Below are 26,149 nucleotides of genomic sequence, written 5' to 3'. Positions count from 1 at the left end.
TTGAACAGCCTACCCAATTTTATGGGTTTAAGACTACTAATGTTTCATGTTATAATCTTTATTAAAATATTTCTTTTTCTCAAAATGATCTGTTTATTTGCAATTATAATTTAATTTCAACATTAGCAACTCCATGTCAAAACCACTCTAAATTTCCAAAAAGAAAATGGGACAGGTCTCCTTTATTTAACTTTTCCCGGGGGGTTTTAGAAAAGCAACACACCTTTGACAGACCGGTTTTACTCACAAAAAGTGGCGTTCGCGTCGTCATATAAATTATTTTCTATCATCTTAAGATGTCTATTCATTACTCATAATTTATTTGTTTGCTTACTGAAGTTTTAAAACCAGAAATCATTCAGATTACGAGCAATTATATACTATAGTTTCGGTTTTCAGAACTTGGGTTAATTCAAACCGAAGGAAGGATATTTGCTTATTCAACCATAGTTATTAGTTTGAAGCATCTGGTACTATTATAACTGAAGTATAGATGTTTATATTAGAATTTTTTTATATTTAAACATATGATTTAACAGAACGAGTTCAAAACTAAAACCCTTTGAATTTCATTAGTTTACTATTATTGTTTTAAAATCTTTATAATTAAAAATGCAAATTAATGACACATTTTTTTAAGCAAAATATAAGCATTTGTTAAATTTTCCGATGAGAATTAAAAATAAAAATCTTTTTCATGAAAATAATTATTCGTAGCATTTATCAGGAGTTCGATTGTATAGCGCATCTATCAATTTCCGATCTTTATTAATGCCTTTGCACGAATAATTATTTAAATTATTATAATATATATATATATATATATATATATATATATATATATATATATATATATATATATATATATATATATATATATATATATATATATATATACATTAATGTTGCGCTAAATGCAAAAGAAAACCACGAAAAAGTCTTTTAGATTACTGAACAATAATGACATTACAGCTATGTGTTCATTATCGCAATGAATTATTTTTTTAACCAATAATTTTTTTATCATCCTTGACAGACAATTTGTCATCTTAATGGATTATGTGAAACACTTTTCTTATATTTTTAACTTTTAACACGACCCAGAAATCAAAGTAACTCGCAATTTAAATATCAGAGTAAAATCATGTTTAAAAAAAAGCTTTTGTAGTAACCTATATATTATTTAAAATTAAATTAAAATTTAGACAAATCAAATGTTGCGTTAAATGCAAAGGAAAACCACGAAAAAGTCTTTTAGATTACTGAACAATAATAACATTACAGCTAAATGTTCATTATTGCAATGAATTATTTTTTTAACCATTAATTTTTTTATCATCCATAACAGACAATTTGTCATCTTAGTGGATGTTGTGAAACACTTTTCTTATATTTTTAACACCACCCAGAAATCAAAGTAACTCGCAATTTAAATATCAGAGTAAAATCATGTTTAAAAAAGCTTTTGTAGTAACCTATATATTATTTAAAATTAAATTAAAGTTTAGACAAATCAAATGTTGCGTTAAATGCGAAGGAAAACCACGAAAAAGTCTTAGATTACTGAACAATAGTAACATTACAGCTAAATGATCATTATCGCAATGAATTATTTTTTTAACCATTAATTTTTTTATCATCCTTGACAGACAATTTGTCATCTTAGTGGATGTTGTGAAACACTTCTCTTATATTTTTAACACCACCCAGAAATCAAAGTAACTTGCAATTTGAATGAAATCATGTTTATAAAAGCTTTGGTAGTAACCTATATATTATTTAAAATTTAGACAAATCAAATGTTGCGTTAAATGCGAAGGAAAACCACGAAAAAGTCTTAGATTACTGAACAATAGTAACATTACAGCTTAATGTTCATTATCACAATGAATTATTTTTTTAATAATTAAATTTTTTATCATCCTTGACAGACAATTTGTCACCTTAGTGGATGTTGTGAAACACTTTTCTTATATTTTTAACTTTTAACACGACTCAGAAATCAAAGTAACTCGCAATTTAAATATCAGAGTAAAATCATGTTTATAAAAGCTTTTGTAGTAACCTACATATTATTTAAAATTAAATTAAAATTTAGACAAATCAAATGTTGCGTTAAATGCAAAGGAAAACCACGAAAAAGTCTTTTAGATTACTGAACAATAATAACATTGCAGCTAAATGTTCATTATTGAAATGAATTATTTTTTTAACCATTAATATTTTTATCATCCTTGACAGACAATTTGTCATCTTAGTGGATGTTGTGAAACACTTTTCTCATATTTTTAACTTTTAGCACGACCCAGAAATCAAAGTAACTTGCAATTTAAATAAGATCATGTTTATAAAAGCTTTTGTAGTAACCTATATATTATTTAAAATTAAATTAAAATTTAGACAAATCGAATGTTGCGTTAAATGCAAAGGAAAACCACGAAAAAGTCTTAGATTACTGAACAATAACATTACAGTTAAATGTTCATTATCGCAATGAATTATGTTTTTAACCATTAATTTTTTTATCATCCTTGACAGACAATTTGTCATCTTAGTGGATGTTGTGAAACACTTTTCTTATATTTTTAACTCGACCCAGATATCAAAGTACCTTGTAATTGAAATAGAGGAGTAAAATCATATTTTGAATGAAAATAATTAGAATTTCCATTAGACACAAATGAAAACCAAGAAAACGCTTTACTAGCAAACTAATTGAATGCTAATAGGCAATAATGAGATTATATCTCAGCAATTATTATCATTTTCCAATTTTTTGTGCTTTATATGAAATTAAATGTTTGGACTAGCTTGGAACTAAAATGTTCTTTATTTTATTTAAATTCTGTAAGTACATAAATTGTTCTTTATTTTGTTCCAAATATTTGAATATCAGAATGATATAAAGAATTAAATTTTAAGAACATATTAGTTTCTTTTTTTTTTTTGTAATTTTAGAATTTGCAAAATTTACGATCTATAAAAAAATCTGGAAAAAAAATGTGTCATAAAATTTGCGAATATCAGATTTTTCTGGCAAAGTTGTTGTTGTTAATTTACGTTGCACAAGAGCTGCACAATGGGCTACTGGCGACGGTGTGGGAAATATCCCGGAGGATGATCGGAAAACATGCCATCACAATTTTGATCCTCTGCGGAGGGGATGGCACCCCCGCTTCGGTAGCCCGATGACCTGCGCGCGAAGTCGAGCACTTTACGGTAGCACAGCTTAACGAGGACCAATACCGCACACCCTCGGTCCCTACGCAGACTGATCCAAGTGGTCACCCACCCGCATACTGACCGCAGCCAGTGATGCTTGACTTCGGTGATCTGCTGGGAACCGTGTCTTAACGATCAGTCCACTGCGGGACTTTTCTGGCAAAGAGACTGAATGTTATCAATTATTATTAATTATTACAACTTATAAAAATCAAATAAAAAAAGAACAAATTATAACACAATAAAGAAACACCGCAGTTCACTAGAGGGCGTGAACATAGAGTAAAAATTAGTTACTAGACCAGTGATGTCAACATTCACCATCCCCTCCGCAGGAGATCAAAATTGTGATGGCATGTCTTCGGATCATCCTCCGGGATGTTTCCCAGACCGTCGCCAATAGCTCATTGTGCAGCTCTAGTGCGACGTAAATTAACAACAACAGCATTCACCGTGACGTCCGTTTGGTCGAGTAATTGATCTTTCTGCTTTTATATCTATGATTTGGGGACATGTCCCATTTTTTTGTAAGACACGCACGAGGCCAACATTGACGTTTTGCCTCTTGTGCCCATTGAAACTTTAATACTTTAAAATTAAAAAGGATACTCTATCCACGTGACACTTTTAAAGTATAACACTCTTGTGAAATAATACAAAATCGATTCATTAAAATTTTTTTATTTTTAAAACATTACAAAATTTTAGATGATGGACACGTGATCCACAAAGACTGTTTACATAATTTTAGATGATTGACACATGATTCACTATTTAAATCTTTTTAGATTGTTTACAAATGACACATGTTTAAAGTGTATCGACAAGAGATGAAACAACTCGATTGTGGGGGATCGGTGACATCGGCAACTGTAGAAACTGAGAGATGCCACCCAATACTGCGATCCAGCGATGGCATTCCTCTTGAGAGCAAAACAAACACAGCCCCAATGACGAGGGTTTTTTCAAAAGGACCGCTTCTATTTCTCGAGAGGGATGAAACTCGGGCAGTCTATCCACCACCTCTCGCCACTGGGTGTGGGTGATGGCATCGGTCAACACGAGATAGCCCACCTTCATCTTAAACAACTGCTTCAACAGGTCAAGAGGGCGCAGGGGTCCATCATAAGCGTGGTACAGGTATCCATTGGTGAGGGTGAACCCATCCGAGCGGATGCAGAGAACGGCAAAGGAACGGCTATGGTTGGACGAAACATGTGTTCCTCGTCTGGGAATATTGGCTCGTCTTGGTGTGGTCATTCTTTTCATTCGTCTCCGATAGCCGTGGGCCGATACCAGGGGAATCCGAGCCAGTTTGCTTCGAGCAGGAGCCACCGTGACCATGGAACGACGCTTGGGTTTTCTCAGGACGGGTGATGGGGCAGGAGGTTGGCTCGGTGGAGAGATGGGTTGAAATCCCACCACGGGCGAAGTATCCATTTGGAGGTCAGGAGTGGGAGGCGGGAGAGACACTGCTGCCTCTAGATACATGTCTACAATTTCGCCTAGCTCATCATCAGAGGAGGAGGACATTGACTCAGAATCCAATTTTTCCGACATGCTTGCAACACGTGTGATGGCTCTCCGACGACTGAATGCTTTGCTTCGGTTAATGCAATTTCAGGCTTCAAGATAGTCTTCTTAAGCTTCGTCAAGTTGAAGAGGAAAGGCAGCACATCAGGAGAGACAGAACCAAGTCTGCACGGTTTCTGAATAGAGACCTCTTTTTATACAGTTCAGGCAGGAAATGATGTCAAGGATGTTTCATTTGGCGATCGCAGCGCTCGAATACGCCATCTGGGGAGAGACCGGTTTCAGGGGAAGGTGGAAGTTAAATATTAAATTTAGCAGAGTCGTAAGTTATACAAAAAAAAGGAAGTCAGAAGCGTTTACTCTAAATAAACGTAAATAAATGCCTCGCTGTGCCATTAAGACAGAACCAAGCAATAATTCCTGTGAAATATTGAAATCTGATATTCATGCTCTCCATATACCGTTTGATAGAATTTTTATTACTTTAGTTAATTTTTGATTTATTTCATATGAAACGAAAAGAATTTTCTAAAGGTTGTGAAAATGCCAATACAAATGGGAGAGACACTGGTTTTCGTTCATGCTCACACGGTAACATAACCGTAAAAAGAGCAGGGGACTATTTACTAGGTTAATATGAATAATGTTATATTTCTCCATGTGAACTGTTTTTAAAATGTACGTGGTCTCTAAAAAAACATAATCAGTAGAACATCAAAGATATTTGGAAAGGTTGACATCTACTATCTTTTCTGTGAAAAAAATATTAAATCAGTTAATAATATTAGTATCTAATTGCCGCGAGAAACTATTAAAAAATAAATCACAGAACAGGACCAAATGGAAGGGTATAACTCCTAACTACTCCAGGGCAAACCTGTGCATGTGTGTGTGTTTTTTATATAAAAAGAAATGCAAGTTTCAAATCCATTTTAGTGATTGCATTTAGTGTGACAGATTATTGTATGGAAATATCACCAAATCATGTTTAAATATCTCAGCTACTTTAATTTTTATGAGTAAAGTTTGGGATTGCGGAAAAATAGAGTTTCATTGTAAATTCTTTTTAAAATTTCTACATATCTGGAAAAAAAGTTACAAATATATTGTTGAACAATTAGGGTTGTTTTTACTTTCAGAAACCAAATGCTTGAGATATTTTTGTATGAATATAATATTAATTCTGTACAAAAACAAAATATTTAATTTAAATAGTTATTATTAAATTAAATATTTTGTCGCATTATATCTTTCTATTATATCTTTCTAAGATTATTAAAGGTAGACTAATATTAAGTGTTCATTAGTTAAAATAGAAGTTCAATAAAAATGCATTCAAGGCCATGTTTTCTGTATCAGGATTTGCAGCTGAATAATTTGTCTTGGCTACTTCTGGGCAGTAGTCTGCAAGAAGCTAAAAAAAAAAAAAGAAAGAAAGCATCCCAGAGAGTTCAAAATTAAAGGGTATAACACGTAGTCACCCTGGGCAAACCTCTACATGTTTTTTCTTCTTTTTTAAATGCAAGTTTAAAATCGTTGTGATGCTTTTGTAATTGTATTGTGCATCATCATGATGTGGAAATAATTCCCATTCAAGGAAGTAAATGTTAACAAAGGAGAAGGTTTCAATATGATAAAGAAGGTTTAATAAAAAAATTTTCAGCTCATTTGCTCTTTCATTGTTAATGCTCTTTTTAGCCCAATCCTCTTATAACAGTGAATGAACTATATTTTAACTATAATATTAGTCATGAAAAAAATGTTTTTTTTTAAATGAATCTTTTATATTTAAGGAAAGATTTCCTCATCGGTACCTGCACAAAACAATTGCCAAGATCAGGTGACTTCCAGGCCACGAATCTAAAAGAACATCTCAGATGGGAACAAATTAAAAAATGAACTCATAAACACCCTGGGGCAAGAGTCTACATATATATATATGTATAATATATATATATATATATATCAGGGGTCTGTTTAGAAGAAATTTGGGTCCGTTAACGGACCCTTCACAAAATATTTTAACTTAAAAACGGACCCTTCACAAAACATTTTAACTTTAAAACGGACCCTTCACAAAATATTTTAACCTAAAAACGGACCCTTCACAAAATAATTTATCTTTTAATCGGACCCTTCACAAATTTGTTTATCTTCATTATTGTTTTGTTAATCGAGGTAGGGGTGAGGGAATAAAGGCAGATATAAACGAACTAAATTTTGTCTTCGGCATTCAGCAGTAAATTCTGCTTTCAGCAGTATAGGCTAAATACCAAATATTTGTATGTTGAATCGCTAATTTAGTAGTTGCATTTGCTGTTTATTTTTTAAAATTTAATTTTTTTAATTATAACTTTACAGTGTTGAGCATTATCTTGTATGTCTTTACAATTTAAAAACTCCTTGAAAAAGTTTTTTTGCAATAACGGACCTTATTTTCACAAAAGCGGACCCTGGTTGAGCGAATGTGTCTTAACGTTTATTTTATATTCACAAATTACGAGTAATTTTTTCACAATTTTACCAAAAACGGACCTTTCACAAAATGTCTGGACAGACCCCTGTATATATATATAAATGTTTAAAATGCTTAGCATCTTAACATGAAGAGATAACGATTTGGAAGTATTCTATTTAAACATACATTGGTCTTCCTTCCGATATATTTGCAATTTGTATAAAAAAAAAGTTTAACAAGTTTTAATAATTAATTTGTATAAAATAACGACAAATTACTTTATTTTTTTAACTAAATAATCCATTTTAAGTAGAAAATTGCTAAGATGTTTTTTTAAAAAAAATTAACAATGTTTACATTACTTAATCCATTATAGTGAATGCTAGTTTTATTTTTCATGTTTCTTAGAATATTGTTTTGTAATAGGTCCCCGTATTGGTAATTCTCCTGTGAAGAGTATTGTTCAATGTTTAGCTAAGAAGATAGGAACAGATGACTTCTACACTCTAAAGGTTTATTTTGTATTCATTTGTTCATTAACTTAGTTTTGTTTCTTAATCAATACTTATGATTATGCAATACTTTTTGTATTTATTTATGTCTTATGATAATCTTGTTACATTTAATTTATTAATTGAAGTGATTGTAATATTCTTATTAACTTTTACTTTTGAGAGAGTGGCAACTTTGATCGATGTTCCATGAAAACTAAGTATTAAATTCTTGTGAATGAAAGTAGTTGATAGAATATGCAGTTCTGATCATTTTTACTCTAAAAAATCATTTTGTAAAGTTAAATATCTAAATATTTCTTTTCAACAAGCAGTAAAAGAATCTAATTGTCTCATATAGCATGGGACAATTCTGATAATATTTAATTGTTATTTAAAACTATTATTTTTATATTAGTTTATTCTTCCAATTAAGACTATTCAGCGATCTCCCACTTGTATATTATAGTTAGTCTAAGATAAGAACTACGCCAGACATTTGTCTGGACCTGCGGTGGTGACTATGGTAATGAAGTACGACTATTTCAAGTAGAGGTTATGATTTAACATTTTGTTTGCTATTATACTTTAGGTTCTCACTCCCCATTTCATTTGATTTATTTTACTCTAACAAGTGTCAAAATGAGCTTAATCTTATGATTATGTTTTAGATTCTATTAGATTCGATTTATTTCTTTATATTTATTTTGCTAAAAAAGCTGTGTCAGAATGATTTTATTTTTAGAGTAACATTTAGTTTATGTTTTTGTTTCTCACTCACTCCATAAAATCTTTGCCTGATTTCATTCTATTTATTTATTCTGCTAAAATAATAAGTGTCAGACTGAGTTTAATTTTATGATTTAACACTTTATTTGCTATTATGTTCTAGATTCTCACTCCATATTTCATTCTGTTTATTTTATTATAATATGTGGCAAAAGGAGCTTATTTTTATGGTTTAACATTTTGTTAGTTATTTTGTTTTAGATTTGATTTATTTCTTTATATTTATTTTGCTAAAAAAGCTGTGTCAGAATGATTTTATTTTTAGAGTAACATTTAGTTTATGTTTTTGTTTCTCACTCACTCCATAAAATCTTTGCCTGATTTCATTCTATTTATTTATTCTGCTAAAATAATAAGTGTCATACTGAGCTTAATTTTATGATTTAACACTTTATTTGCTATTACGTTCTAGATTCTCACTCCATATTTCATTCTGTTTATTTTATTATAATACGTGTCAAAATGAGCTTATTATAATGATTTAACATTTTGTTGGTTATTTTGTTTTAGATTCAATTTATTTCTTTATATTTATTTTGCTAAAAAAACTGTGTCAGAATGATTTTATTTTTATGATTAACATTTAGTTTCTGTTTCTCACTCACTCCATAAAATCTTTGCCTGATTTCATTCCATTTATTTATTTTACTAAAATAATTAGTGTCAGATTGAGTTTAATTTTATGATTTAACACTTTATTTGCTGTTATGTTCTAGATTCTCACTCCCTATTTCATTCTGTTTATTTTACTAGTATTTATTTTGCTAAAAAAACTGTGTCAGAATGATTTTATTTTTATGATTAACATTTAGTTTATGTTTTTATTTCTCACTCACTCCTTAAAATCTTTGCCTGATTTCATTCTGTTTATTTATTTTGCTAAAATAGCTATTATGTTCTAGATTCTCACTCCCTATTTCATTCTGTTTATTTTACTATAATACCTGTCAAAATGAGCTTATTTTTATGATTTAACATTATTTTGTTATTTTGTTTTAGATTCGATTTATTTCTTTATATTTATTTTGCTAAGAAAGCTGAGCTGGAATGATTTTATTTTTGTGATTAACATTTAGTTTGTTTTTGTTTCTCACTCACTCCATAAAATCTTTGCCTTATTTAATTCTATTTATTTATTCTGCTAAAGTAATAAGTGTCAGACTGAGTATAATTTTATGATTTAACACTTTATTTGCTATTATGTTCTAGATTCTCACTCCATTTTCATTTTGTTTATTTTACTATGATACCTGTCAAAATGAGCTTATTTTTATGATTTAAAATTTTGTTTGTTATTTTGTTTTAGATTCAATTTATTTCTTTATATTTATTTTGTTAAAAAAGCTGTGTCAGAATGATTTTATTTTCATGATTAGCATTTAGTTTATGTTTCTGTTTCTCACTCACTCCATAAAATCTTTGCCTGATTTAATTCTATTTATTTATTCTGCTTAAATAATCAGTGTTAGACTGAGTTTAATTTTATGATTTAACACTTTATTTGCTATGTTCTAGATTCTCACTCCGTATTTCATTCTGTTTATTTTACTATGATACATGTCAAAATGAGCTTATTTTTATAATTTAATATTTTGTTTTAGATTCGATTTATTTCTTTATATATATTTTGCTAAAAAAGCTGTGTCAGAATGATTTTATTTTTATGATTAACATTTAGTTTATGTTTTGGTTTCTCACTCACTCCATAAAATCTTTGCCTGATTTCATTCCATTTATTTATTCTGCTAAAATGTTTAGTGTTAGACTAAGTTTAATTTTATGATTTAACACCTTATTTGCTATTATGTTCTAGATTCTCACTCCCTATTTCATTTTTTTTATCTGACTATAATACATGTCAAAATGAGCTTATTTTTATGATTTAACATTTTGTTTGTTATTTTGTTTTAGATTCGATTGATGTCTTTATTTTTATTTTGCTAAAAATGCTGTGTCAGAATGATTTTATTTTTACAATTAACATTTAGTTTATGTTTTTGTTTCTTACTCACTCTATAACATCTTTGCCTGATTTTATTCCATTTATTTCTTTTACTAAAATAATTAGTGTCAGATTGAGTTTAATTTTATAATTTAACGCTTTATTTGCTATTATGTTCTAGATTCTCACTCCTTTTTCATTTTGTTTATTTTACTATTATACCAGTCAAAATGAGCTTACTTTTATGATTTAAAATTTTGTTTGTTATTTTGTTTGAGATTCAATTTATTTCTTTACATTTATTTTGTTAAAAAAGCTGTGTCAGAATGATTTTATTTTGATGATTAACATTCAGTTTCTGTTTCTCACTCACTCCATAAAATCTTTGCCTGATTTAATTCTATTTATTTATTCTGCTAAAATGATCAGTGTCAAACTGAGTTTAATTTTATGATTTAACACTTTATTTGTTATTATGTTCTAGATTCTCACTCCCTATTTCCTTCTGTTTATTTAATATCAGCCGCTATCATGATCATATATATCAGTCATTCAAGTAAAAGCTATAATACGTGTCAAAATAAAATTAACTTTATGATTTAACATTTTGTTTTTTATATTGTTTTAGATTCGATTTATTTCTTTATATTTAATTTGTTAAAAAAGCTGTGTCAGAATGATTTAATTTTTATGATTAGCATTTAGTTTATGTTTTCTGTTTCTCACTCACTCCATAAAATCTTTGCCTGATTTAATTCCATTTATTTATTCTGCTAAAATGTTTAGTGTTAGACTGAGTTTAATTTTATGATTTAACACTTTATTTGCTGTTATGTTCTAGATTCTCACTCCCTATTTCATTCTTTTTATTTTACTATATTACGTGTCAAAATGAGCTTATTTTTATGATTTAACATTTTGTTTGTTATTCTGTTTTAGATTCGATTGATGTCTTTATTTTTATTTTGCTAAAAAAGCTGTGTCTGAATGATTTTATTTTTACAATTAACATTTAGTTTATGTTTTTGTTTCTCTCTCACTCTATAAAATCTTTGTCTGATTTTATTCCATTGATTTATTTTACTAAAATAATTAGTGTCAGATTGAGTTTAATTTTATAATTTAACACTTTATTTGCTATTATGTTCTAGATTCTCACTCCCTATTTCATTCTGTTTATTTTACTATAATACATGTCAAAATGAGCTTATTTTTATGATTTAACATTATTTTGTTATTTTGTTTTAGATTAGATTTATTTCTTTATATTTATTTTGTTTAAAAAGCTCTGTCAGAATTATTTTATGTTTATGATTAACATTTATTTTATGTTTTTGTTTCTCACTCACTCCATAAAATCCTTGCCTGATTTCATTCTATTTATTTATTCTGCCATAATAATTTGTGTCGGACTGAGTTTAATTTTATGATTTAACACTTTATTTGCTATAATGTTCTAGATTCTCACTCCTTATTTCATTCTGTTTATTTTACTATGATATGTTTCAAAATGAGCTTATTTTTATGATTTAACATTTTGTTTTTTATATTCTTTTAGATTCGATTTATTTTTTTATATTTAATTTGTTAAGAAAGCTGTGTCAGAATGATTTTATTTTTATGATTAATATTTAGTTTATGTTTCTGTTTCTCACTCATTCCATAAAATCTTTGCCTGATTTCATTCTATTTATTTATTCTGCTAAAATAATTAGTGTCAGACTGAGTTTAATTTTATGATTTAATACTTTATTTGCTATTATGTTCTAGATTCTCACTCCCTATTTCATTCTGTTTATTTTACTATAATATGTGTCAAAATGAGCTTATTTTTATGATTTAACATTTTGTTTGTTATTTTGTTTTAGATTCGATTTATTTCTTCATATTTATTTTGCTAAAAAAGCTGTGTCAGAATGATTTTATTTTTATGATGAACCAGGGTTTACGCTGAGTCTAAAAATTCATTAGCAAAAAAGCTAAAATCTGAAAAAAAGTTTTAGCAAAATGCTAAAATGCCATTAGGCTTATAAAATTACTTTATATCAAACAAGTACTGTAAGTTATCTGACAAAGAATAGCTTAATGTACAAGAATATCAAAAAGAATACCTATAACAAAAAAAAAACACATTTATTATTTATCAAAACATTTTGGTTTATAATTAACAATCTTCCTTTCTTTCATGTTTGCCCATTTTACAAATGCTTCTCGAAAGTTAAATGCACTTTCAGGGCCCTCAATATTAATCTTTAACAAATTGTTTACATGGTTGATTAACAACCTGTTTCGAATATTAGTTTTAATCAAATGAAGGCAGCTAAAGCCCCTTTCACAGTCAACAGTGTGCATTGGTATTGTTGCACAATACTCTATAACAGAAGTTATTAATGGGTACTGTTCAGACACATCATTGGTATATAAAAATAAAAGTAATTCATTAAATGACATGTTTTTACATCGTTGCATTAAGATGTGTTTAAATAATCCCCATTCACAAAGTAATTCAGTTTCTGTAAACTGAAAATCTTTTCTGTGAGATTCCGAAAACAAATTGAAAATGCAACGGATTTCCTTTAGACCATAATGCTGTAATTCTTCCGAACTATGGGGCATCCTGATAGGTATAAATATATTGAACTTTTCGATTTTATCCAAATCTCCCAATCTGTCAGTAATATTTTCAATGATACAGTTTAAAAAATTGTGCATCAAATTACGGAATCTTTCCCTCTGTTTCAGTCCATCTAAAATTATATGGCCCTGAAACTCAAATTTTTCACTTTCCTTCTTAGGCACATCATCTAAAAAACTCATATAATGAGTGCCGGTGCCATTTTTTATTTCTTCTAAACTTGAAATACAAGCCTTCACACTCGATTGAACATATTCAAAATTTAAATTAGATTCTTGAAATATGAGGCTTAATTTATTAATGTTGAACATGATATCATTCATGATGGCAGTGGTTGCTAAAAACAAAAAAGTAGTTATATTTTTTAACAACCCTTGAGCAACAGGACGTTTGTCTTCCATTAAAACACTAACAAGAGCTTGCCAGTTGCAATCCAGAGCTGTAACTGAATTCCCCAAATCCTTTAGCAAAAATGCGAAAATGCTTTGTTGAATTTTAGCATTTTTGAGGGGTCTTTTCGTATTTTGCGAAAAAAGCTACCGTTGCGGAAACCCTGTGATGAACATTTAGTTTATGTTTTTGTTTCTCACTCATTCCATTAAATCTTTGCCTGATTTCATTCTGTTTATATATTTTGCTAAAATGGATACTATGTGCTAGATTCTCATTCCCTATTTCATTCTGTTTATTTTACTATAATACGTGTCTAAATGAGATTATTTTTATGATTTAACATTTTGTTTGTTATTTTGTTTCAGATTCGATTTATTTCTTTATATTTATTTTGTTAAAAAAGCTCTGTCAGAATGATTTTATGTTTATGATTAACATTTAGTTTATGTTTTTGTTTCTCACTCACTGCATAAAATCTTTGACTGATTTAATTTTATTTTTTTATTCGGCTAAAATATTTAGTGTCAGACTGAGTTTAATTTTATGATTTAACACTTTATTTGCTATTACGTTCTAGATTCTCACTCCCTATTTCATTCTGTTTATTTTACTATAATACGTGTCAAAATGAGCTTATTTTTATGATTTAACATTCTATTTGTTATTTTGTTTTAGATTCTCACTCTCTCCGATCCTTCAGAAGAGACGCAAGATGATAGGCAGGGAAAGATGCTGCTTCATACGGAGTATTCTTTGCTATCTATTCTTCAGTTCAACCCCGGGGTGATCCACCATCATGGATTATTCAAAGTAATTTCTCGACACTGATGTTGAAGAGGTTCAATTTTTGATGGAAACAATCTCATACCTGCCATGTCTCCTGTTTTTTAACGGAGACTCATGTGTTTTGCGGCTATCTTCTTTTTACCCTTATTTTCTCAAATTTCTCCATACTTGTTGAAGAATATAAAAAAAAAATTTTTTTCGATAAAATTAAACCTCTCTTATTCCTCAGCAGATGGTCCTATTGCCAGTATGTTTAGTGGTGGCTCAGGGGATAGAGTGTTTGCCTTTCAATGAGGTGAACCGTGTTAGAATCTTAGAGATGGCTAGTCGATTCGAATTCCGTATCCGCCTCGCAGCGTCCATAGTGCCAGGGTATCCGCGCACCTGGAATGTCATGAATTTCAGTATTGAACAAAATTTGTCATGAAATGTCATGATTGTTACTATTTTTAAGAAAAAATCATGGAAAGTCATGGATTTAGGTCTTCGAAAAATCTAATTCTTAAAATGGAATTCTCTTCCCCCCAATTTCATCCTGTCCTAACAAAATCATCACTCAGTCATATTTAATTAGAATATAATAGGATGTTCTTTAAAAATTATGATGTTCTTTCAAAAAATGAAAAAAAAAACATTTCTAGAGCATTTTATCTTTTAAACTTCTGTGATTTAAAAAATTTTATTGTGTTTTTTATTTTTAATTTTATCAATTTAAAATTCTAGTTGAAGCAAACCAGTCATTGGCGAATTTTTTTTATTCCGAAATGAGAACAGAAAAATCAGGAGTATTTCTTTCCTTTCTGATGAACAAGAAGAGTATCTTTAGAATATAGTTCTACAGAAAAAAAAGGGGAAAAAAATTTTGCTTTTGTATTTTTTTCAGCTGTTTTATTGCTTCAACTATTTCTTTTTCTCTGTTTTTTAAATTTAAAATCTATAAATATGCAGATGCAGAGAATAACAGTTTTGGTTATACTTATCATTTCAATTAACGTTATTATAATGCTTTTTTAAATTTATTGTTGCGTTTTTGTGGGAGAAAATAGTAACTTCGTTAAGTCATGAAAAATTCTTGGAATCATTCATGGAAAATCATGAATTTGAAAATCTGAAATGCAACAGATATCCTGTAGTGCTGACTTAAAAGATCCTCTGTGGTATCATGGGTTTTAAGTCCTTTTGCTGTCAGGCTAATCTTGGGAAGTCTTCGTGATTTTTCTCTCCATGTAACACAACAGCGGGTTAGTTCCATCAGGAAGTCCCCCATGACTGCAAGTTTCTCCCAATACTTGATCCAGAAGTTCCCTTGTCTTCTACATTGAGTTCAAAATTACAAGGCTATGAACTTGAACAGTAGTAGTTTAAATCCTTAATTGGGTTGGCTGTTCAACGACGGTAATAAAATAAAATAGTTTAAGTAATTATAAATAATCGTTTAAAAAAAATCTCCTTTAGATTAAGATTTATATTCATATTTTTTACTTCCCTAAATATACTTGTTTATATTATGTACAATTTCGAATTTTTCATTTTGACTTACATCAGTGTTTCCCAAACTTATGACTTTTGTGTACCCTTTCTTAATTTTTCGTAACGCTGTGTACCACCAATTAAAAAATGAATGCATTTTTTACAATAAGAAAATTGCACGAAAGATAAAAATTACAACTGACTGTTGATACCACTAATTATTAACTGTTAACTCTGCAAAAAATAGCCAATAGATGTAATCGTTAATTTTCATTTCTAGCTTTATTTTTAAATAAAAATTTTTGAAATTTCCGTTTGCTGCTAGATATTTCGCATGAGAACGCGTACCCCCACTAAACTGTTCCTGTACCCCTGGGGGTACGCGTACCACACTTTGGGAAACACTGACTTACATGATTCATCAAAACTTCACTCATAGCCTTAAAAATACCGCTAGTAAAATTTCTGTTATTTTGTTTCTCCAATGTTAGCAGGTATGCAATCTTAAAATAGACAGCTGCAATAGTGCTCTAGATTTCACAGATAACCTTGAAAACTTCTTAAATATGCTAAACATCTGCAAAAAGATGAACTTATTTATGTCTCTCTTTCGTTTTTACCTTTTGGTGAATTTAAAATGATAATCATTTGAACTTTTTGTTATTCGTCTGAAATTTTAAGAGGACTTTTATAGGTTTGCTAATGACGCCTAAGGTTTTAAGACAAAAAAAAGCATTCAAAAAGGAGGGGATATTTTTACTGCAGGATTTACCATTTATATAAATTATTTTACATAATCTAGTTTGAAATATAATTTGGTTCTTGCTATCTCTACAGAATAGTCTCTGTTGGAGCTATAATCATAACTTACTGAAAGTATAAATTCTTTGCTTGAAAAACAATTAAAAAATTTGGCTTAAGTAGATTTCACCTTTCATATAAATAATTTTATATAATTTACTTCAGGTTATTTTTTATTTGCTTCATAATTTGGTTGTTTTTATCTATTCTTCAGTATAACTTTACTGTGATCTATAATATCTTATTTTAAGTAAATTTTGTGACTGTTGAAAAAGGAGGCTATATTTTTCTTTATTAAATTGCACCATTCATGTAAATTATTTTTATAATCTATGTGGATAATTTTTGGTTGGTTGTTAATATCTATATTTCAGTATAATCAACGTATGATCCATCCTCCAGTCTTATTTAAAATAAGTTCTGTGAATGAAGGGGGGAAAAAAGGGGGCCTTCTTTTCTTTCTTAAGTTTCAAAAATCTAAATATATAATTAATAAATATGTAATTAACAAATTCACAAAATATCACTTCATGTGTAATTAATAAATCAAACACAACAATTTAAATCAAGCTCATTTACTGTATTAATTTTTCTTTTTTTAGAAGCATTAAATGTATGATAAATTAATTCTCCTTTGAATATCAGGCGAGTAATTCTGATTGTTTATTTCTAGGATGAATATTTCGAGCCCAGTGATAAAAAGATGAATTTAAGGAATTCTGTGAGAAGAAGGCAGAGAGTATGTTTGGTGCTAGATTGTTTGTCACGACATGAGTTTAACCCTCGAAACTCTCGTATAATCAACCTACAACATTATGTGATTAGTGAAAAGAAACTTTCTGAAAAAGAAGCTGTGTTCCTATTTTATGATATTGTAAATATTGTATCATCATTGCATAAGGTAAGTTGTTGATTTGTTTAATTTGACATTTTGTAATTTTTCCCATGATTCATTTTATTTATTATGTAATTAATAGATTTCTACAGATTTATTATGTAATTAATAGATTTCTACAGATTTATTATGTAATTAATAGATTTCTACTATTATATAGATGGAGTATTTTGTTGATTTGTTTAATTTGACATTTTGTAACTTTTCCCATGATTCATTTTATTTATTATGTAATTAATAGATTTCTACGAATGATACTATTATATAGATGGAGTATTATATAGACGGAGTATTTTGTTGATTTGTTTAATTTGACATTTTGTAACTTTTCACATGATTCATTTTATTTATTATGCAATTAATAGATTTCTACGAATGATACTATTATATAGATGGAGTATTATATAGACGGAGTATTTTGTTGATTTGTTTAATTTGACATTTTGTAACTTTTCCCATGATTCATTTTATTTATTATGCAATTAATGGATTTCTACGGATTATACTATTATATAGATGGAGTATTTCTATTCAGAGACTGGCTAAGGCAGGGGCATATGGGGCAATTGCCCTGTGCCACCACATCAGAGTGGAGCCCCCAAATCGAATTGAAAGTTTATATTACGTTTCCTTCTTTAACCTTCCGTTAGTCGCGCACTTGTTTCCGACACGGTTAATCGCGTTGCACCTATGAGGTGTTTCTGATTTTTTGAAAGCCAAATGAAATTTAGTCTAGTTTAAATTGTTAATTGTTATCAATTTAAGACTCTTTAGAGAGATAAATATCGAAAAACTTATTTAGTTTGAAAAATTTATTAAAAGGCAGTATCACAAATAATTGCACAACATAAAGAAAAACAAAGGAAAGTAAATTTGTAAAAAATAAAAACATTAAGAGTCTTGTATATAGGAACAACTTATTTCAATATCACATGTTAGTATAAAAATATTATTTCAGAGGCTGTCTGATGCTAACTTCATGTGAACAAGAATATTTGCAAGAGGTCCTGACAAATTGTTGTTACATGACTCAAACATAAGTATTTTCCGCAAGTAGCACTAGTATACTTTGTATTTTTTCGTTGTTTATTTTTTTGACATGGCTCGCACAATTTTCTTTTCTTGTCTCGATTTTCAGACAGTGAATTTTCAGCGGCTTGAGAAGTTTGTTTTTGCCAATCGAAAGCGAAGTACCGAAGATAAATTTTTCTTGCTCCCGTGTCGGATCTCTTCCTCCATCACAAGATGTTCAGCCAATTGACGCAAGAAGGTTCTGCGGTTTTTCGCTCCGTAACCATTTTCTGTATATGTAACTTGACCATTTATACCTGCTACGTTGAGTAGGACAGAAAATGAAATAAAATATATATATTTAATTCATAAAAATATTCTATCCATAATACTTGCGTCAATGGTCGCGCTGCACCAGAGGGGTGATTTGAGCGGTTCCAACTCTCCATCGACATGTTCTAAGGTCAGTTTTACACGGACATTTGAGTAATCCAAAGTTAGGAACATAACATTAGGCTCGACCCCCCGAAACATCTATTGACGGCAAAAGAGGTGGAAGTGCAGTAGGGATGCACCTGTGAGGTGTGCGCGTCTAACGGAAGGTTAATTAACAAAGTATCAATACAGTGTAAAATCTGTCAGTTTTACATTAGCTTGTTCATTAATCTATCACATGAACACAATCTAGATTTCGTAAATCCATGGCTTTTTAATTCAGAATTCGGCTAAATTTTCGCGATTGCGATGGACAAATTGGGCCAATCAAAAACCTGTATTTTTTACATATTGCAAAATGCAATATGTTTTTAAAAATACAGACTTTTAATTAACTTTAATTGAGCCATCATAATTGCGAAAATTTAGCTGAATTCCGCCCTTATGTCAGCAAGGATTTGAATTTTTCGCGGCTAGATGAATAAGTTAACAATCAGAAAACTGAATCCGGCATGATCAACATAGAATAGTCAGAAAATCAATAAAAAGTAGAGAACAATATTTTGTCTGTCCATTAGAGGGGAAGGAGGGACTTTATACAGGGATGAGATTTTTCCGCTTTTTAGCGGATTTCCGCCTTTTTCACTTTTATCTCTTGAATTTCAGCTTTTTATCAAAAATTCAGATTTTCTAAAAATTTCACATTTTTTAATAAATATTCTGCTTTTTCAGAAAATTCACCGATTTTCAAAGAGAAACAGAAAATTCAAACTACATAGTTACCAATCCTTCCTCATTTTTACTTATTTTAGCTATTTTCTCCCCTTTTACATGCAGCAAATGAGATTTTCCGCATTTTTACCCGCCCGCCAGATAGCTCCGATTTTCGTAGTTCAAACGACGCTGCTTCTGACAAGCCTTTTAGAGGTCCCAAGCCTGGAATCTGCTACTATCCCGATTCTTATTCACACGATTTTAATATTTATTTATTATTTTCCTAACGGCAGGCACTGAACTTTAACGTTTTTCACCGAGGAAGATGCCAGAAATGTTACTCATTTAACGTTATCCAGTGGGCACCTGTGTCACTGAGGTGAGCAACATTACCCACGCCACACTGCCACATACCTGTTTTACAGGGCGGGCCACATTCACACAACAGAGAACAAAACACAGAGTGAAACATCCACGCCCTGCGCCGGGTTCGAACCAGCAGCCAATGGCTTGCAGTCAGGCACGCTAATTACTCGACCATCGGCCGGCACGATTTTAATATCAAGCATAGCTTTTCAGATTTGCGTGATGTAAAAGTTGCATGTTGCGATTCTTATTCACTCGATTTGAATATTGTACGCTGCGATTCTTATATACGAGGTTTAAAAATCCGATATTGTGATTTGTATTTACGCCTTTCTAAGACCAATGTAGCGATTCGTATTCACGCGAGTTTAAAATTCAATGTCTTGATTTGCTCATGCGGTTATAATATCAAACATTAATTTTCGTATTTATATGTGATTTAAAAATAAGACATTAAAATTCACATTCTAAAAATTATGCATCATAATTCTTATTTATGCAATATAAAAATTACGCATCATGATTCGTATTTACGCGATCTAAAAATTATGAATCGTGATTTGTATTTACACGTTTTTAAAATTCTATATCCCAGTTTGTATTTTCTCATTTTCAAAATCTTATATCTAGTTTCATAATCATGTGATTTCAAAATCCATAATTGTTATTCATCTTCACGTAATTTTAAGATCAACTATCGCGATTCTTGTAAGAAGTAAAAAAAATTTTTAAAAATTAGTTACTATAAAGGTGACTGTTTTTCTAACGACGATTATTAGTATCAGCATCTGAGAAACTGGAAGGGAATATATTCAAAACTAACATTCTGTGCTTGCAAGGAAGAAAAAGTAAAGATTTGTCACAAAATGTTTGAAGATGGACTAACGACGAGATATAGCAAACAAAAGCAATCACTTAAAAAGTGATTAATTTTTTTTGTTTTTTGGAAAAGGAGTTAATTAACTCATCATCAAAATTTTAAATTATAATTGCTGTTATTTATGCTACAAAATGCAAAATTCTTATCAAATGAAAAATAATTATCTAAACAGTTGCTGATTGTCATTTAATTTTTCAAACTAAAATAGCAATTTTGTATGTTAAGGAGTTACTATATATTTCTACTTCACTGTTATTGATATGTTTCACAGGGCTCTAGTTAGATTAGACTATAATATGAACATAATGATTCTGCCCATTGTAGTCTTTTTTCCCCCAAAATAATTTAAAAAGTAATATTACTGATACATTTGCTATAAATTACATAACAGTATTTATGAAAAGAAATGAAATATTTATGTATATATTCAGTAGTTTTAATTTGCTAAACCAGGTAGTTTTTCGAGTAGGAATAAGTCTCTTATGTGAACTGAGGAAAAATATAATTTCCAGCTTTATTTTTTCAATTGATAATTTTTATTTTCACTAAATGTTAAGTATCAATGTAATCATTTCTATAATAATAGATTAGTACACAATTGTATGTCAACACATTATTTATTATCTTAAACTGTCTGGAATTTATTATTAAAGGGTTGCGCTTGCGTAAAATTTACTAGTGTAGAAATTCAGCTTTTTTGCCTTTTGGCTAATCTCATCCCTGTTTATAGCAATTTTAGATTCTAGTCAATCTTCTTGTTATCTATACTGAGGTGAAAAATTTAAATACCTCCATGAAGTTCAGTTTCTTCATTACCAAAGTAGTGAAGCAGAGTGGAGCCCCCAAAGAAGTTTTTGCCAAAACTTCTTTTGGCCTCCCCTCAAACTGCAAAACTATCAAAATAAATCTATTAATCTATTGTTTGCTAAAAAATTATGGCCGAATGGTAGCAATTGTGAGTTTTAATAAATTTTTGTAACAGTTTTTTTTAAAAAAAAATTTTGTTAGTTTAACTGACGTTTTTATGATTAGTTCAGTAAAATTACAAAATGATAATTTGTTTTATATCTTTAGAAAATATTTTAAAGTGTGTATTTAACTGTTACAATTTAGAGTGACATATTAAAGATAAAGTGTTAATGATTGAAAAGTAATCACACTATCAATAATTTTGTTCATTTTTAAAATGTGTAAAAAAAGCTGGTATAAAAATTAACATAAAAATATTTATCATGATTTGTAAATTTTTAAACAATTGATTGCTAACAATAGAAGTTAGGTGTTAGCTTGATTTTTTTTAACATTGCTTGCTTAACGATCATTTGCTGATTTATTTTTGTGAGTTATAGCAATTTTGAGTTGTAAATTCAACATAAAATAAAAATTTTAACCTTTCAAGACTCAAACTTTAAATAATATCAGAAAGTATGATTTTTTACCTAGGTTTAACTTAGAAGAATGTAAACTTTAATTACTTTTTTAAGCTTCCTTTTATTGTTAAAAAAATTTTAAATTTTAGCATTATTTGCGTAATGTTTACTATTTTTGTGGCGTATTTCTTCACATTTTGGTTTCGATAAAAAATCCAGTAAATTTAACACATTCGCTGCCACTAAAAATGATAGTTCCATCCTCAGAAGCAGGATTACAAAACAGGGTTTTAATGATTTAAATGTTCCTTATATTTTACTGGAAAGACCAGAAAAACGAAGAAACATATTATTTTCCTGTTTAGAGAGCGTTTTTTTTCCCGACGCTCTGGAGTGTCAGTGGCACACAGACTAAACCTGTCTTCGTGAGTGCCACTGACGCTCCAGCGCGTTTGATCAATATTTTCAGAAATTACTGGTATGTTGCATAAAATAGCAGCTTAGAAGGAATAAAAGGGAATACCATTCAATTATATGTAGTACCATTTATGAAACAATACTGAAAATATTTACAAATAATAAGCAGAATATACAGATATTGGCAGTCACGCACATAAAAAAAATTCAAACAAAAGTTTTGAAAACCAACCACAAAAAATAAAAAAAATAATGCTTCACTAACATGCCGAATCAACCTCTTCGTTCAACTCCCAAAGCCACCCTAAACACAGAGCATATAACTTATCATAGTGATTGGCGCGCTAGCGCGTCGTCGGCATACCAGGAGGTGTCGCTCTAACTCGCTAGTGCATCGGTGGCAGCGAACGTGTTAAATAAGATATTCATGTTCCAAAAATCGATCCAAGAGGGTACTCATATTGAATTTCTTACCGCTCTTACAATATTGTTTAGTGCAATTAAAAACTCCAACCTAGGAGGGTAAATCAAATTATAATTTTACGTAGGCAATTGCTTTTTAAAGACATAGGAACAGAAAAAAAAAGTCTTGGAATATTTTTTATTAATTAAATTGTACCAAATGTTGTCTATTATCAGGGATAGAAATTTAAAAAATTTATTCACTGTCTGTTTACATCTCTCCGTTAGATTTTTAAAAAAAAAAATACATACAGAGGTGTGTATGTCACAGTTATAACAAAATATGCTATTTTGTAACAATAATGAACATGAAACCAAAAATAATTAGTAGTAGTCCAGGGGACTATTACTTATTTTTAATGATAATTAGTAATTATAATAATAAATCATTAGTGATAAAATACTGAATTCCTGACTGAGAAAATAACAATAATAGTTGTAATATGAAAAACGAATCCTAACTTTTCTTAAAAAATGATTGTTTTTTTTTCTTCTTCCCCCTCCATAGTTATTTCTACTTTTGCGTGGAGTTATTATTTTAAGTGTTCCCACCTAGAAATATTAACTTTCTTTTTAAATTTGATTTAAAACAACCAAATTATTTTTTGCAATCAATGCAATGAATATGTATTAAGTACTTTTTAATGTTAATCATTTTTTTTTTGTGGAAATTATGAGAGATGGCTATAATATTAAATAGAAATGAAAGTTAGTTTTCAGGTTTTTAAGTGGTAGCTTAAGCAGCAAATGCGTTGTCTGTTATTTTTATTGCATTGTCTCTACTGTGAAAAACATAGTATTTAATTCTGTTATTTTTTAAGAAGTTGCACTGTTAAAATTATTTATTTTACCATAAAAAGCAACAACAAAAAAAACTATATATTGGAATAGTTTTAAATGCACTCAATACACTTAATTTAACTTATACTTTATTTAAAAAATCTTTATATTTTAGTTTATTATATTTGTTATTTGCTTTTCTAAACCTTTTCTTATTACAATTTTGATATATCCCTTTTGTTTTCTTTTAAAGTGTGTAAATTTTAATAAAATTGGTTTAAAAGTTTTTGAGAAATCAAATCTGCCAACATCAAAAATAAAATTTTGAGAAAATTCTTTTTTTCCCCTCCTTCTTTTCCGGATATCATGTCTTACGGAAAGGAAATTTTCCAAAAGTTCTCTATCTTTGAAGTTATATTTTAATTAACTTTACTTTATTTTAATTAACTTAACTTAATTATATTTTAATTAACTTAAACTATAAATTCTTGACTTGCTAATTAAGTAGCCTTCTAAAATTTAAAAAAATTATTTGAGATTATTTTTTTTAGCAATCAATTTTTCTAAACAATCAATGAGTATACTTTATTGTATGCATGAAAATAAAGCTAGACAATCTGAGTGAAGCTGCAAAAACAACTGAACCTAAGCATTCTGTTTCAATTTGTGCATTGACACTAAGGAAGGCTCTTGATTATAGAACTGAAACTACATTTGTTTTTGTGGCTTTATTTGTTCTTAATCCTCATTATCTAGCTTTACAATCAATTATTAAATTATTATCTCAAGTTTTTAATGTTTTTGCGAGTTCATTTTATTCATTAATTGAATTCAAACTTTATGTTTCTTAGGAGAATGTGGTTCATCGAGATTTAAAATTAGGAAACATAGTTCTCAATCAGCACACGAGAAAAGTGACTCTAACAAATTTCTGCCTGGGTAAACATTTGATGAATGAAAATGATCTCCTGAAGGATCAGAGAGGGAGCCCTGCATACATTAGTCCAGATGTTTTAAGTGGTGAGTAATTGTCCCTTTAAACATAATGACCCTTTTTAGGGACGTTTCTAAAGATGCTATTGGTATAATGTTAATAATACCTGTTTATATTCATGTTGCGTAGCGTTTTTAAAAGGTGCTTATTTTTCCATTTTCAAAAAAGAGATTTTTTTCTTTACCATGCCAATTTGCAATGCCAATTAAATGCCAATTACCAAATGGATGCTTTTCACATTGCTCTATGCAACGTTTTCACAATTCATTCAACCACCATCCATTTCGGCTTATTGTCAGTCCATAGCGTATATCATTTTACATCAGGGTATGTAGCGTTTGTAGAAAGTGCTTATATTTGATTTACGTTTTTTAAAAGCCCTGTAAAGTGCTTTTTTTATTTGGGGTTTGAAAAAAGTGCTTAATGTTCTATCTTTTATAAAGGGATTTTTTTTTTCTTTGCCGTGTCGATTGTCGTTCTAAATTACAAAAAATGCGTGATTTTTCGCAATTTTCGTTGTAGTATTTATCAAAAAATACTTATTTTATCATGATGATGTAAAGTTTTTGAATTTTATTGATTTTATGTTTATAAATTAAGAGCTTTTAACAAGAGTCAAAAATAATTTTTATTCCTGCACCAGATCCTAATTATAATTTTTTTTTTTGGAAAGTGTTTAAAAATATCTTTGAGTGCTTAAAAAAGTACTTAAAAGGTTCTTATTTTTTTGTTTAAAAATCTGGCTACGCATCCTTATATTGTTTTTGAAACTAGCAGATTCCTTTGTCTATCATTCAGAAATTTTACGGCCATTAAAAAAAAAATTTTTTTTAAGTTATTTCATTTTTGAGAAGAAAAACAGTAGCTCTTGATGCTAATCTTGAAGAAAATAATTAGGAATTGTTACAGTTAGGGAAAAATGCCTTATACATCAGTTTTGATTTTGAGTCATATTGCGAGCCCTCGACTTAAGAGCCAAGAAAGAAAAACGGGGTGAAATTTAAAAGGCTGACTTAAAACATCATAGTCTGGGTAAAATGAATGAATAAATCTTTGTGGGGAATATATTGGTTTCAGTACCACTTGCCTTCAAATTTATGTTACCAGTAGAATTATTTCTGCACCATGTGATTTGTAGCGAGCCTTTTAAATTTAAAGCTCCAAAAGTGAAGCGTGTTTTAACTATACCCTAAATCTTCTGACTTTTCAAATGCTGAAGTCGACAAGTTAAGCATGGATGAATACTGGAAATTCCTAGAATGTGAGAACATGAACGAAGGAGCGTTTACTAATTGTACATTTAAA

General features: G+C 29.3%; 1 protein-coding gene across 3 annotated transcripts in view; it reads left to right on the top strand.

The window, feature by feature from the left end:
• LOC107452531 (serine/threonine-protein kinase 40) overlaps positions 1–26,149 on the top strand; it is a 56,417-nt gene that overhangs the window by 19,854 nt on the left and 10,414 nt on the right. The window contains exons 2-6 of one of the 3 annotated variants that reach the window (XM_087164578.1): positions 5,102–5,385; positions 7,640–7,725; positions 14,139–14,273; positions 17,194–17,421; positions 24,702–24,870. In XM_087164578.1, the coding sequence (XP_087020704.1) occupies positions 5,265–5,385; positions 7,640–7,725; positions 14,139–14,273; positions 17,194–17,421; positions 24,702–24,870 (739 nt within the window). In that variant the 5' untranslated portion in view covers positions 5,102–5,264. Of the gene's footprint in view, positions 1–4,999; positions 5,488–7,639; positions 7,726–14,138; positions 14,274–17,193; positions 17,422–24,701; positions 24,871–26,149 lie in introns of those variants that run through there. The other 2 variants (XM_043049548.3, XM_087164579.1) reach the window with 2 other exon arrangements.

The sequence above is a fragment of the Parasteatoda tepidariorum genome, chromosome 5, assembly GCF_982258835.1.
Source record: "Parasteatoda tepidariorum strain Cologne lab strain chromosome 5, Ptep-v5.0, whole genome shotgun sequence".
Taxonomy (NCBI): domain Eukaryota; kingdom Metazoa; phylum Arthropoda; class Arachnida; order Araneae; family Theridiidae; genus Parasteatoda; species Parasteatoda tepidariorum.
This window is presented reverse-complemented; position numbering and strand designations above follow the sequence as displayed.